This window comes from Acanthochromis polyacanthus, chromosome 8 (assembly GCF_021347895.1).
Source record: "Acanthochromis polyacanthus isolate Apoly-LR-REF ecotype Palm Island chromosome 8, KAUST_Apoly_ChrSc, whole genome shotgun sequence".
Taxonomy (NCBI): domain Eukaryota; kingdom Metazoa; phylum Chordata; class Actinopteri; family Pomacentridae; genus Acanthochromis; species Acanthochromis polyacanthus.
In genome coordinates, this window is record NC_067120.1 from 29,216,371 (window position 1) to 29,231,479 (window position 15,109).

Below are 15,109 nucleotides of genomic sequence, written 5' to 3' on the forward strand. Positions count from 1 at the left end.
CAGGTGTCGGCATCGTATCTACAGACCTTGAACGCAATGTAGATGCTGTCATCGTTTTATTATTAGAAGAGCCCTCACTTATGACAATTCTAGGTGTAACAGAAGTAGAAGTTGTCACCATCAGTCTTGCCACTCCTCTATCATAATTGCAGCTAAAGTAGTAGCCAAAGTTGATACATCAACACTACTGGTCGTTCTCAAAGCTAAAGTGATGGGTGTAATCTGTTCCCTTTGAGTGGAGGTTAAGATGGTTATTGCAAATTAACATGTTTATGGTCCATCAGTGTAGCCAAGCTTAGCTAGACTGTATTCCCGTTATAAGGGATATATAAAGGCTGTCTGGTCCCCAGGCAACCATCAGTGACTCTCTGTTTGAGAGCAGGGGGACAGTGTAATGGAGGCTACACCTCGGGCGAAAAAGCTGTTGCTCAGCTTGCTAGTTGGTGTTTTAATCGCGCAGTACCTCCTCCCCGACAGCAGTGGGATGAACAGACAGTGTTCTGGGTGGCTGATGTCCATGCAGATGGCCCATGCCCTTCTCTGCATGCGCTTAGCGTATGCAGTTTATTCTGTGCCCAGTCTCTGACATCCCAGTCTCTGACGTCAAAGCAGTTCTATAGAGATGCAGTGACCACCTCACTGCATACCTGCACAGTCTCTATGGTGGGTCTACTTGTGCTCACCTCTGCTCTTACTGGAGCATGCAGTCCCGTTGGCCCGATAAAAAGCACAGCCGGCTAATCTGATAGCCTTTCCAGGAGACTTGTCCAGCCTGTGCCGTAGCTGTAGGTTTTGTTGGAGAGTATACTCTGCCTTATGTTGTTGATCTTGTTGACAAGTTACCAGCAGTTGGACAGAAAAAGACTTGGCAGTGCTGGTCAGCGTGAGTGAGATCTTAGCCTAGTTAGCATGCCGCCTCTCTTTCCACGCTTCTGGTGACAGTGTTGGCATCGCCTGTGGCACCTCAGAGGTGGGATGAGAATGGCGTCTCCGGAGCGCAGGATCTCCAGTGGGATATTAAAATATTATATTACTGTCTTCAGAGGCTAAGGATCTCAGCTCGTTCATGCTGTATTTGAGCCATGATCAGGCACACAAAACACACAAACCAAACAATAACATAAAAAGAAGGACAGTGGCAAGCCACTGCAAGTGTACGCACCGCCGTCTTGAGTTCAACGTCTGACAATGATAACCACGGCATGACAAGTAAAATAGGTCTTCACTGAATACTAGATCACCAAAATATTCATTTTATATTGGAATCTGAAATTCATAAATCATATCAAGGCTACTCTCAAAATAAATAAATGGAAATGTGTTAAAAATTCAAAATGGAACAATATTGTACAAAACAACTGTAACAAGAAGAAAATGACACAGACTGATAAGAAAATGAGTCAAGTCAGTGCCTCATGGCACAATTATGTCTCTGAATCAGGACAGCAACATTGCTCTAAAGAAATCTTACACGAAAACTTATATGTATACAATTTGTATTGACAATATATTAAAATTAACAGAACTCAAATCATATTTGTGTGTCTGTATATGTCTGGAAGAACATTTTCAGAAAATCACTTAACTGACCAGTAGTGCTTTAGAAATGAGCAATATAAAATCTAAAATAAACATTAAATCCCGTAAATATGCAGACACAGATGTAGTAAATCGACCAAACCCACTGTAGATAAACTAACAGCAAAGGTGTGTCCACAGTATATACTTGTTAGAAGGTATTGTTCTTGAACATGGCCGAGACAATCCGTGAGAAACACTGTCCAAACTCATCCAGGACCATGTGCTCAGCCTGGGTGGGGCTCTGGGCATCCCTCTCAGCCTCCTCAGCCTGAGCCAGTAGATTGTTACACACAGCCTCCACAACAGCAGTGGTTATCACTGACGTAGGCCCTCTGACCACACAAACACAAACACACAACAACATCACAGGTAAACCAACTCTTAGGGTTTTATCCTCAAACAAAGATCTCTTACTTGTTTGTGATGTTTGCTCAAAACAAAATCACCAAATTCTTCAGATTTTGTCATTTTAATATATACGTGTTAATCAGTGGGCAGATTTCATTCCATACAAATAAAAACTTTGCAACACAGAGTCTATTGATGCTGGAGATCAGGAGGGTGTACTACTTTGAAATAGCTAGGCATTCTTTTTGTGCTGGTTCAAAGACACCTCAGAGTAAATAGGTATCAATCAGAGATAATAGGTATCACGGTAGTGATTATAAACTCTTTCTTAATCGATGCTTTTTTCCCACACTGTGTGTATTCACATAAAAGTGAGCACTTCCATGTCATGTAACTGTTCTTCTGCACAAAATGGACCAATCACATGCCATCTGCTTTAGTCATAAAGAAACAGGGAGTTACTATATAGGGCTATCAAGAATATTAAAATGTATTGTGGTAAGACGTATTGTTACTGTAAATAATGCAAGAGAGAAATGCTGGTAGAAAACTGTTCATTCTGCAAGGTAAAATATTTTATTTTGTACTTGTGCACTCTCAATGCAGAAGGGTGTTTCTGATGTGATAGACGCACAACTGGCACAACTGTTAAACTTGAAAGTTCATTCAATTAAATATAATATTGAAGATGTGCATTTAGGTCCAACTTCGTCCAGTAATGAAGGGCTGTGGGAAATCACTTTGGTTTTGGCCCAAATCAAACTGAAATTAATACTATCGATTGAATATTCTCTCTAATAAATACCAATAGAAGAACAATTTTCTAATCTGTGTGGTGTTAGCTGCACTACCAGCAGTGTACGAGTAAAGTGGACTTGGTAGCAAGACTTTTCAGAAACAACAGTCGCGTTAGGGGACTTAAAACATGTAATAATGTAACAAACTCTCCTAAATCTCTTGTACATGTACTTGAAAATAAATCTTTTCACATGGCTCTTGCATAAGGTCTATTCTTTCTACATCACATGTGGCAGTAAATTTATTTGTGGAAAATATTTTACACAGTATTCCAGTTGTGAAGCTGTGTTGCTAAAGCAGCTCTAAAGGTGAATATAATGAACTGGCTTACTTGTCCGTCATGTTGACAGTCTTTTCTTTGTTTCTCTTTCGTGAGCCGTCATCATAGTTCCCACAGCCAATACATTTACAGCTGGAGGTACACATGATGTTGGCCTGCACACACATACAAGAGAAAAACATTCTGTAAAACTTGTCTAAAAAAGGTGTTTTTTTGTAACAGTTTGTAGCAGTGCAACCAAAAATAATGACACTGTCAAACCCCACAAAGATTCAGTGTTTTCACATAAACCTTATAGTTCACACAAAATTCAGTCAAAAATATCCCACAAGACAAATCTCTACCACACCACAACAACACAATCTATTTATTACAAAGAGAAAGGATGGTCAGTCTGGGTTTTCTTAAATACCTTTTGGCTGCAGTTCAACAGCCAGCTCAAAACACTCCAATCTGGGGTTTTCAGTAATCCAACAAAAATAGAATCAAAACAAGGAAATTCTCTACAATTGTCTGTAAATCTCCAGGGAAAAGAATTACCCAATTAAAAGTGCTGCCGTCTGGTTAAGGAACGGAGCAATAAACAAAAAAAAGGGGAAAGAAAGCAAGCAAACAACTGCAGTTTTGTGTCCTTCAAGGAAAGTCCGAATTCCAACGGCAACAAGGGGAGGACCGTGGATAACATAACCAATTTGCCCGAGGAGGCGGACACCACAGCATCCAGTCTGTCACTGACGTACCACTGACAAATTACTCCGGCGGTCAGATACTGGGAAGTTGTAGGGCCGGCTCACCAAGAGCATGGAAAAACTGAGCCATATTACTGGCTGTAATGCTGATGGGGCGTGGAGGTCAGGTGAATGGATGTAACCATACATTTTTTTCCATCCATTTTGCCTGTTGCCACACTCTCCCCGCCTTGGTGAAAAAAAAAAACAACACAGCACACAGGAGGTAAGAAGAGCAACAACAGGAAATAGTATATTTGACCACTGACCGGTTGTTGCATAACTAGTAAATTGCCCTACCAGTGTTTTAGAAATTTTACAAATATATATATTTACCATGTTTATCATTTTTTCTTCCTATTATTGTTTAATTGTTGTTATTTTAATTTACAGAGAGCCAAAGAAAGGCAGTTGTTCAATGTCTTGTCTCAACTTATAAGGCTGTTTTCTGAACAACTGTCTTGTCTTGTGGTTGTCCTATTCATTTTTGTTTTTTCAGGAGAGTTAGAAAAAACATTTGAGAATCCAAAGAAGTCCTCATCCTCTGTCTCTTCATCAAATATCTCTCTTAGTTCATGGCACTGCAGCTCTTCCATTTCCTCAGCAGATGTATAACAAAGTTTGAGGCAGGAGATGTGTCCATTTCGGTGGTCTTCTCCACTATCTTCGAGTACCACCTCATAGCTAAGAGGTCCATCCTGCTAGAGGACGCAGTAGGAACCTTGCCACTTCAGTGCAAGCTTTGCCATAAAAGTTTTCTCAGCTTTGGACATGGGATGAGCGCATAGCCAGACTCTGTCTTTCTCCTCAAAAGTCATATCCCTGTGGTATTTGTTGTAATTGCTCTTCTGTTGCTTATGAGCCAGAGAAAGATTTTTGGGGTCAAAGGAATTGAGATGATTGAGGTAGGAGATTTTTAGTATGCTGCAGAGTGAGGCACAGCTCCTGAAGTAGTCAATGGAGATTAAGTTCAGCCGGGGTGACACCGGTGGATTTATCTACAGCTGAGTTTTGCATTCAGATGACTAAAAGAACTTCACTCCTTTTCTTTTTAGGGCGTTGAGAAACTCTACAATTTGGGAGAAATTTATTACAACATGGTTGTACTATCCAGCTATGCCTAGGAAAAGCTCAAAGTACTTCCTGTTGGTGGGCAGTGGGAAGTTTTGAATGGTTTGAGTTTTCTCAGGGTCCATCTAAACTCCCTTGGACGATACCACATGTCTGAGGAAGGTCAGGGAAGTACGGAAGAATTTATTTTTCTTCATATTTACGGTGAGACTTGCCTGACTGTGCTCATCCATAACCTATTGAACATCTTTGAAATGCTGTTTCCAGGAGTGGGAACAGATGATTATATCGTCAAGGTACTCAAACTAAGTGCATCCCTTAAGTGGTCCAAGCACCACATCCATGACCCTTTGGAAAGTGGCAGGGGTATTTTTCAAACCAAAAGGCATTACTTTGAACTGGTAAAGACTACAAGGGCAAATGAAAGCTGTCTTTGCTCGGGAATCTGGATCCTTCTTAGGCATCTGTATAAGTCTAGGTGTTTGGTTTTCTGTAATCCATACAGAATCCAAATTTTCCTGTCTTCCTGGGTACAATAACCACTGGTGAGGCCCATGGTGAAAATGATCCAGTCTGTCACTGACATACCACCGACATACAGCTCTCAAGGAGGCCAGATATGGGGAAGGCGTCTCACCAAGAATGCAGAAAAACTGAGTGGAGGTCAGGTGAATGGACATAACTATAACTTGTCGCCATATGTTATGAATGATTTATGAGCTCTTATGACATACACTGGCTATCTATCTATCTATCTATCTATAATATGGTTTAGGATTCGGGAGGTTTGATACTGGATCTGTCAACCCGTCATATTACCAAATAATCTGGGCCCAACATTGGATCAAGGTCACAGACTAGATTTCTCCTAAGGTATGCACTTTCACAGTGGCTTCAGCAGTCAGCCTTGCATTTGCTTTGATTATGATTTTATATATATATATATATATGTACACACACACACACACACACATATATATATATATATATGTGTGTGTGTGTGTGTGTGTGTGTGTGTATGTATATATATATATATATATATATATATATATATATATACACACGTGTGTGTGTGTGTTTAGGGTAAGGGTTAGGGTTAGGATGTGTGTGAGAGCAAACCTCAAAACATTCACAGTAGTTCTTCAGGCAGCCAGAGCGTTTACAGTTGCAGCCTTTGACCTTTCTTGACACCCCACTCACAGTCTTAGGAGAGAAGACATCTGGATTACAAACTGAATATGACTACATAAGGACAATAACAGTGATGATTAGAATAAGAATTGTTTATATTCCTCCAAAAACAACACACATGTATGTCAATACTCAAATGTCAAAGTAAACCTATTCTGATCACCAACTTGACAAATGCAAAGTAACACAAGAGCATGACATTGAAAGGTCAAAGTACATGACACAAGCAATGAAGCAGGGTTCTCGCCAGCGCATTTCAGCGTAACGACCCGTTACGCTGTCATAACGGCCCGTTACACTGTCTAACGGGCCGTTACGCAGTCTTAACGGCCCGTTACGCTCAGTTTAAAAGATTACGCTGTGATTAGGGCCGCTACGCCAGCGCATTTCAAAGGTTACGCTGTTGTTATGAGAGTGTGTGGCTCCGTCATGAGAGTGGGAGAGAGAGCAGCGTGTGTGTGTGGGAGGGAGGGGGAGGGAGGGGGAGAGCAAGTGAGAGAGACGGGCAGTCAGTGCAGTCGGAGGAGGAGAGAAGGTGTGTAGTTGCTGGGTTGGCGGTACTATGCGGTTCAGCCACTGTTTATAGACAATAAAGGCTGCAATGTTCTTCGATACGGCTGGGCTCCTGTGTCTTTGCCTCTACGGCTGCTGAGGAAGTGAAGGGGGTTAACCCCGGGCTTCCTGACCACGGTCGGGGGCCGAACAGGAAGGGTTAACACTGTGATTAGGGTCGCTGCGCTGTTATTTTGACAGAAAACGCCATGTGCGTTTGTTTTTATCAGCTGGGTGCCTATCTAGGTTAATTTATGTCTCCCCACCTCAGCCGTACTTTCCTGTCGATTGACCCGTACCCGTCTACTGACTGCGCGCTCGTACCCGTCTACTGCCTGCGCGCTCGTACCCGTCTACTGCCTGCGTGCGCGCTCGTACCCGTCTACTGCCTGCGTGCGCGCGCGTACCCGTCTACTGCCTGCGTACGCGCGCGTACCCGTCTACTGCGCGCGCGCGCGCGCGCGTACCCGTCTACTACGTCTACTGCGCGTAATATATTTGCTCCAAACATGGAAGATGCGAGTTTCTTTCATAAAATAATACTGCTGCAAAAAAGGTTACCAATAACCAAATGTTATTGCATTTTTGTTTGTATAGCAGCACTTATAAAACAAAAGTGAAGAATATGCTATTTTTAAATTCATTATTTAACATATACATGTGCATGTGTGTGTGTGTGTGTGTGTGCGCGTGCATGCATGCGTGGTTGAGACATGCAGCAGAGTAAAAGAGAACATGTTTCCTTTTGAATATTCTTCAGTAACCGTGCTGCTGAGTCACATCGAATACCATCATGACACCCATCACCCAGGCTGAAAAACCAATTAGACAAGATTGATTCTGACAAACCTACTCATCCTGTCTTAGCCACTAACAGTCAATAGTGTCTCAGCTGTTACTAAATAATTAGCAGTCCCTGTGCCAGATCATTGCTGGATGGTGAGTACATGTATCACAAATATCCATCACTGTCAGTACTCTATTTGCACTCTGCAAGCAGATACTTTCTCTGGTCTGTTTATCTTTATGTCTGATGCCTGCCATGTAACTGACAAATTGATATCACAGGTACATTTTATTACACTACATTCAGCTGACGGCTTCAGGTATTTCAGAAATGAATTTATCACAAAATTGCATCACTTCTTAATATTGGCATTATTTCTAAGATGACGTAGATTTTTTTTATCTTAACCTCCTAAGACCCGAGCTTTGGTTTGGTTTGTATTTTAGTTTTTTTCTACTTACTTGGAATAAGGAGTAACCAATAAATATAGTAACTGGATAATATCTAATATCTGATTATTATGTTTATTACATTTACATTATATATATATATATATATATATTACTAGATTTACAGTGTTAATACTATCATTATTATTATTATTTGCAGCAGCAGTAGCAGCAGCAGTAGTAGTAGTAGTAGTAGTAGTAGAAGCAGTAATATCAGTTTATTATTAGTATTAACAATATGCCCTTTTGGGAGAAAAAAAATCAAAAATCAAAAACATGTCCACATATGTGGACGGCAGGTCTTAAGAGGTTAAGAACAAAAACAAATGTTTTAGAAAGTAATCTGCCATGCACAATCATTTAAAAAGCATATGACTTCAACTTGTTTATCTAAAGGAATGCAAACCTTAATTGCTTTCTGACGTGTCATTACATGCTCTGCGTTGTTGTGGCAGTTAGAGCAGTCACAGTTGCTGCACATCACTCCACTGGCAAAACACTCGCAGTAGCTAAAAAACCCAGACACACACAAATACTACACTTATTAAACTATAACAAATAACTTGAAAACATAATGTGTGTGCGTGTGTGTGGGTCTTCTTCTCTTGTTGTTTTTTAAGATAACAGAATGTATTTGAGAGAGAGCCAGAAAGAGGGGAAAAAATACATCATTTGTGAGAAATTGCAAATGTTGCCTCATCACAACTTCTCAACTTAGCACAGCATTTACAAAAACAAAATATGCAACAATTAAAGCTGCAGTTAATCCGGCAACCATGAAGTGTGATCTGATCTCAGGGTGTTCGGGTTAGGGTTATGATGAGTGTAATGGAACTGCAGGTTCACAGAATTCCTTTCTGGCCGATCAACACCTTTGACCAGGTTCACTCAACATGCCAGTGCTGTAACATGAATTAAGGTTGTAGAAAAGCTGGCAACAAAGATTGTCAAGGTTACCACAAGTGTAAGCATAGCAGTGTTTCCTTAGACTGATGAAGTTATTAAAGATTTTAATCTTATTACTTTCTCAACTAAAAACTACTAGAAACAAATCACTTCCTTTTGTCCCACATAGATCATGTTAGACTGTTGTTATCGTAGTGAGATAATAACTACTGTACTGTGTACTAAACACAAACTTTACTTAGAAAAACACTGCAATGGTCCTTCAATCCCAGATGGGGACCCTCATACACCACTACTGGTGTATAAAGGTGAACCAAGGATATTTTGGCTTTATTTTTCTACAACTGAAGAAAGCTGAAATGTGTCCTTTATATGCTCGAATGAGCCTGGTTAAAGGTGTTTATTCGCCAAAAAGGACTTTTGTAGATTCGCACTTGATTGCTCATTCTCAGTGACCCACATGCATATGTTAGTAAAATGAATTTGAAACAACTAATGTATGAGTGAACAACACAAATTTAAATGATGTGATTCAATTTCATGTTACATGACAATTATTCATGTCAAACAATTAAAATTTAAATGCCACTAATGCAAAGGTTGGCAGTTCAACCCCTGAACCCTGGACCCCGTGTGTTTAAGTGTCCTTGGCCAAGACACTGAGCCCCAAGATACTCCCAATGGAGTGTGAGCTTCCTTGTGTATGAAGAGGTGAATGAGAAACACATTCTGCAGTACTTTGTAAAACCGAGCTAAGTTTAGAATTTGCTATATAGTCAGGTCCACAAATATTTGGACATTGACATAGATTCTTGCATGCCGGTTCTGTATACCATCAAAATGGATTGGAAACCAAACAATGAGGATGTGCTTTAAGTACTGACTTTATAGCTTTAATTTCAGGAGATTTACATCCAAATCAGGTGAATGGTATAGGCATCACAACACATTTTATATGCGAATTCCACCTTTTTAAGGGACCAAAAGTAATTGGATAATTGACCTCCTTGGCATCACCAAGCACCAAACCCAGTGTCTGCTGATATCAATGGTTACAGACTTCAAGCTGTCATTGACTGCAAAGGATGTGCAACCAAATATTAAAAGTGACAATTTGATTTAATTTCATGTTAGTTTGTCCAATTACTTTTGGTCCCTTGAAAACATGGAGGGCATGCATAAAATGTGTTGTAATTCCTACACCATTCGCCTGATTGGATGCAAATATCTTCAAATTAAAAGCTGAAAGTCTGCACTTAAAGCACAGCTTGATTGTTTCATTTTAAATCCATTGTGGTGATGTACAGAGCCAAAATGCTGAAAATTGTATCAATGTCCAAACATTTATGGACCTGACTGTATGTGTGGACCATCTGCCATATTTCTATCTGAACATTCTGCTCTGAAAAACACTTGAAATTAGAGAAAAAGTATGGTGGTTTACTCACAGCTTGACACACTGGGATCTGGTGCAGTGGCATGGCTTCCTGATTCCAACAATTCTAAAGGGGTAAATGGTGGAAATATATATAATGGTGTTTCAAATTCATAATAAAGCTTAAAAACCTTCTCAAAAACACAATGAACCAGTCTCTTTTTTACTCAGTACTCTGTAGCCAAATGTGTTGTATTATGTATTTGAAATGTAATTCTGAGAATTCTCTTCTGCCTTAGTTCACTGACTAAGAAATATTAGATGTCTATTTGCTGATATTCTACCAAAAAACTTTACACTAACCATGTGAACTCTCATTAATTTATCAAGAAGGAGCAGTAAATCATTTCTAAGGATGTTTTGGTATTTTTCCATTAAAACGTTCTATTACTGTAGTCTGTTGTATGTATAAAGGGTGACCACTGGATAAACAATGTAACCCTGCTTAAGACACAGAGCATATGCACTAAAATTGTCAATGTCTTGTCTGTGTGGTAGTGGCAGCTTTAGTTTCACAGTTCTTACCCTGTGGCTTGAGGCTTCGTGCTGACTGTCTGATCTCTGCCCTCAGACAGGGGGTAAACTGTCTGGGGGTACTGGAGAAACTATATATGAATAAATTATTGAACACATACACACGTGGACAAAATTGTTGGTACCCCTCAGTTAAAGAAGGAAAAACCCACAATTCTCACTGAAATCACTTGAAACTCACAAAAGTAACAATAAATAAAAAATTATTGAAAATTAAATAATCAAAAACAGCCATTACTTTTGAATTGTTGATTAACGTAATTATTTAAAAAAACAAACTAATGAAACAGGCCTGGACAAAAATGATGGTACCTCTATAAAAGATTGAAAACTATTTGACCAGCGTGACATGATTAACTCAGGTGTGTCATTTAATTGACATCACAGGTGTTTCCAAACTCATAATCAGTCAGTCTGCCTATTTAAAGGGAGACAAGTAGTCACCCTGCTGTTTGGTGAAAAGGTGTGTACCACACTGAACATGGACAACAGAAAGCGAAGGAGAGAATTGTCCCAGGACATCCGAAAAAAAATATAGACAAACATCTTAAAGGTAAAGGCTATAAGACCATCTCTAAACAGCTTGAAGTTCCTGTGACAACAGTGGCTCATATTATTCAGAAGTTCAAGACCCACGGGACAGTAGCCAACCTCCCTGGACGTGGCCGCAAGAGGAAAATTGATGACAAATTGAAGAGACGGATCGTTCGAATTGCATCCAAAGAGCCCAGAGCAACCTCCAAAGAAATTAAAGGTGAACTCCAAGGCCAAGGTGCATCAGTGTCAGATCGCACCATTCGTCGTTGTTTGAGCCAAAGTGGACTTCATGGGAGACGACCAAGGAGGACACCACTGCTGAAAAAAACTCATAAAAAAGCCAGACTGGAATTTGCAAAAATGCATGTTGACAAGCCACAAAGCTTCTGGGAGAATGTCCTTTGGACAGATGAGACCAAACTGGAGCTTTTTGGTAAGGCACATCAACTCTATGTTCATAGACTCAAAAACCAAGCATACGAAGAAAAGAACACTGTCCCTACGGTGAAACATGGAGGAGGCTCAGTAATGTTTTGGGGCTGCTTTGCTGCATCTGGCACAGGGTGTCTTGAAAGTGTGCAAGGTACGATGAAATCTGAAGACTATCAAGGCATTCTGGAGAGAAATGTGCTGCCTAGTGTCAGAAAGCTTGGTCTCAGTCGCAGGTCATGGGTCTTCCAACAGGACAACCATCCAAAACACAGCCAAAAACACCCAAGAATGGCTGAAAGAAAAGCGTTGGACTATTCTAAAGTGGCCTTCTGTGAGCCCAGATCTGAATCCCATTGAACATATGTGGAAGGAGCTGAAACATGCCATTTGGAGAAGACACCCATCAAACCTGAGACAACTGGAGCTGTTTGATCATGAGGAGTGGGCCAAAATACCTGTTGACAGCTGCAGAACGCTCATTGACAAATACAGAAATCGTTTAATTGCAGTGATTGCCTCAAAAGATTGTGCAACAAAATATTAAGTTATGGGTACCATCATTTTTGTCCAGCCCTATTTCATTAGTTTGTTTTTTTTAAATAATTATGTTAATCAACAATTCAAAAGTGATGGCTGATTTTGATTATTTAATTTTCAATAAATTTTTATTTATTGTTACTTTTGTGAGTTTCAAGTGATTTCAGTGAGAATTGTGGGTTTTTCCTTCTTTAACTGAGGGGTACCAACAATTTTGTCCACGTGTGTAGGTAACAAAATATGAACCGTTCAGTTGATGAATCGATTGATCAGTCACTGTAAAGATGGAGCAGGGGTAATGAAGCAAAGTCTCTGTACCTGGCTGGAAGTCCCCAACAAATTTACACCTGGTGAATACAAAGAAAAGAGAATGACAATATGAGTTCTTTCACAATTAATTCCACAATCATTACAACTTTTACTTTGGCAAAATCTGCTTCATCCATTTATTGGCAACATCCGTATTGTGAGCGAACATCAAAAATATGAACTTGAGCTCTTTATGTTTGATTAGTATTACACACTTTTCTGAACGTCTCTGAACAGGAGGAAAATTCAGACTGTTTAATTTTTTGTACCTCAGGTCCAGTTGGGGATAGATGTGTGGGACAAGGGGAATGAGACTGCCTGACTAGCGTACTGGATATTCTGCAATCAGTGACATTAATTTATTGGGAGGGAAAAAAATATTTGCAAAGACATGCTGAAAAGAAAGAGCTTTATTGAACAATAGTACAGCTGCAACAGTTTTAACTGTGTAAAGAAAAACTAAAATTTAAAACAAGATTTGAAACTGTTTTGAAAAATCCCCCAAAAATCAAGTTCAACAAAATATATATTTAAAAGAAAAAGTAAAAAAGTTTCTAAAACAAATTTTGAAAAGTTCAAAAAAGGGCAAGTTGTAGTCTGTTTTCCTAGACTTAGACAGATCACATCACTGCCAACTACTGGCCAGTAGTTTGGTCATCAGATTCGGCTTAAAGTGTCTTTTTGCTGCCTTTGGGTCACATTTATTTAGTGACATTCGATCCAAATGTTGTCCACTTCATATGGGGGCCGCACTATTCATCCGTACACCCCGTCAATGTTACCTCTTCATCTGGAGCAAGTGCAATCTTCCTGGAATCCAGCAGCTGTGAATATAATCAGCACAGAAAATCAAGACCACTCAATCAATACATTTGTATTACTAATGTAGCGTAAAAACAATGTCATAGGTACCAGTACTAGTATTTCCTCTTTTCCCAACAACAAACTCTGGATTACCAAGGAGCTCAAAGAAATCCTTAACATAAAGAAAAAGGTCTTTTTCACTGGTTCTGAATTGAAGAAGAAAGAGATCAACAGGGAAGTTAAGCATGCCATAACAGCAGGACAAAAGCAAAGTAGAGAAAGTAGAGAAAAATTTGCACAGGGAACCTTCACTCAGCTTAGCAAGGCCTGAAAAACATGTCCGCTGTGAACACTGTTATCAACTAGCGAAACACCAGCCATGTGGACAGTAGCAGCCCTGCATCTCTCCCCAATGATCTCAACTCTTTTTACACCAGATTTGAAAGACACAACACCACGCAGCTGGAAGAGATTAAGACCACAGTTCAACCCACTGTCTGTACACTCATTCTCAACATAGAGGATGTCACGAGGGCCCTGAAGAGGACTAGAGAGACCAGCTCACCAGGCCTGGACAACATCAGTGGTCGTGTGCTAAGGCACTGTGTGAAACAGCTGGGAGGTGTTTTTCAGATCCTGTTCCAAAATTCCCTTTACAGCTGTACAGTTCCTCAATTGTGGAAACATTCCACAGTCATCCATATCCTCAAGGATGACTGTCCCCAGTCATCTTGCTACCCGCTGAGCTCATATTGGCCAGACCGTACTGTTACGATTCCATAAACAGAGGCTCAAGTGCAGGAGCAGCGACACGACACTAGGCATTGGCGATTTATATGAAATTTATTTACAAGCACGAGGTATAAAGAACTACAACAACAGTCAAGATTTGTGAAAGAACCCACTATCAGAGTAACTAACTCAAAGACTGACCCACTCCAATTTGCATATTGTTCAAGCAGAGGCTTTGCTGCTGCCAAAATATTAATTCTGGACACTTTACACAGTCACTTGGAAGACCCTAACACTTCAGCTAGACTCCTGCTTGCCAACTTCTCCTTGGCATTCAATACCCTCCAGCCTCATATCCTTGCTTAGAAACTCTGCTCCCGCTTCCACTTGGATGATCAGTTCATCCTGTGGTTACTGGACTTTTTAACCCACAGATGACAGAGAGTGCAGGTCAACAACACCCTCTCTTATCTACAACACACCTCCACTGGTTCTCCTCAGGGCTGTGTCCTCTCTCCGCTACTCTTCATCCTCTACACAGATGACTGCAGATCCACACAGCCCAATTCCCATCTGGTCAAATATGTTGACAACACAGTCTTCCTGTCTCTGCTGTCAAGGTCTTCTCAATCACACGGATCAGTCCACTAGGAGTTTGTGGATTGGTGTGGCAACTCTTGTCTGGGGCTGAAGAAATAATAAATCCAAGGAGATGGTGGTGTATTTTCCAACAAGCAGATGACGGTGGTTACAGCTGTCACCTAGCCTAGCCACGCTATACCCATGTTTCTGACGGCACAAGGGTCTAGGGAAGCTCGACAGGGAGGGAGGCGGGCTAAAAGGTTGTCTATCAAATCCCTCTGCAGCAATTGGGTAGGTATACAACCAATCAACGCAACGAATAGGCTGATGTAGTTCCTAGAGCACTGGCGGATTGTGGCTAAGTCCCATTAGCTTCCCAACCAGCGGAGTCGCGGAGCCAACTGGTATATTAAGGATTTGCCATATCCCGTCGGCATAAGTCCAAATACGTCTTTCTTCTCAATGAAACACTTAAGTGCCGTCCTTTGTTTACCTTTCAAGTTGAATTTTAGCTTC

General features: G+C 40.5%; 1 protein-coding gene across 1 annotated transcript in view; it reads right to left on the reverse strand.

The window, feature by feature from the left end:
* Window positions 1-1,232: 1,232 nt before the first annotated feature.
* Window positions 1,233-15,109, reverse strand: part of tesmin (testis expressed metallothionein like protein) — a 35,483-nt gene continuing 21,606 nt past the window's right edge. Inside the window, exons 7-13 of the mRNA XM_051951929.1 lie at window positions 12,485-12,513; window positions 10,652-10,731; window positions 10,140-10,193; window positions 8,192-8,294; window positions 5,926-6,009; window positions 3,059-3,162; window positions 1,233-1,913 (exon numbers count right to left, since the gene is read on the reverse strand). Coding sequence (XP_051807889.1) covers window positions 1,730-1,913; window positions 3,059-3,162; window positions 5,926-6,009; window positions 8,192-8,294; window positions 10,140-10,193; window positions 10,652-10,731; window positions 12,485-12,513 — 638 coding nt within the window. The 3' untranslated portion in view covers window positions 1,233-1,729. The remainder of the gene's footprint in view (window positions 1,914-3,058; window positions 3,163-5,925; window positions 6,010-8,191; window positions 8,295-10,139; window positions 10,194-10,651; window positions 10,732-12,484; window positions 12,514-15,109) is intronic.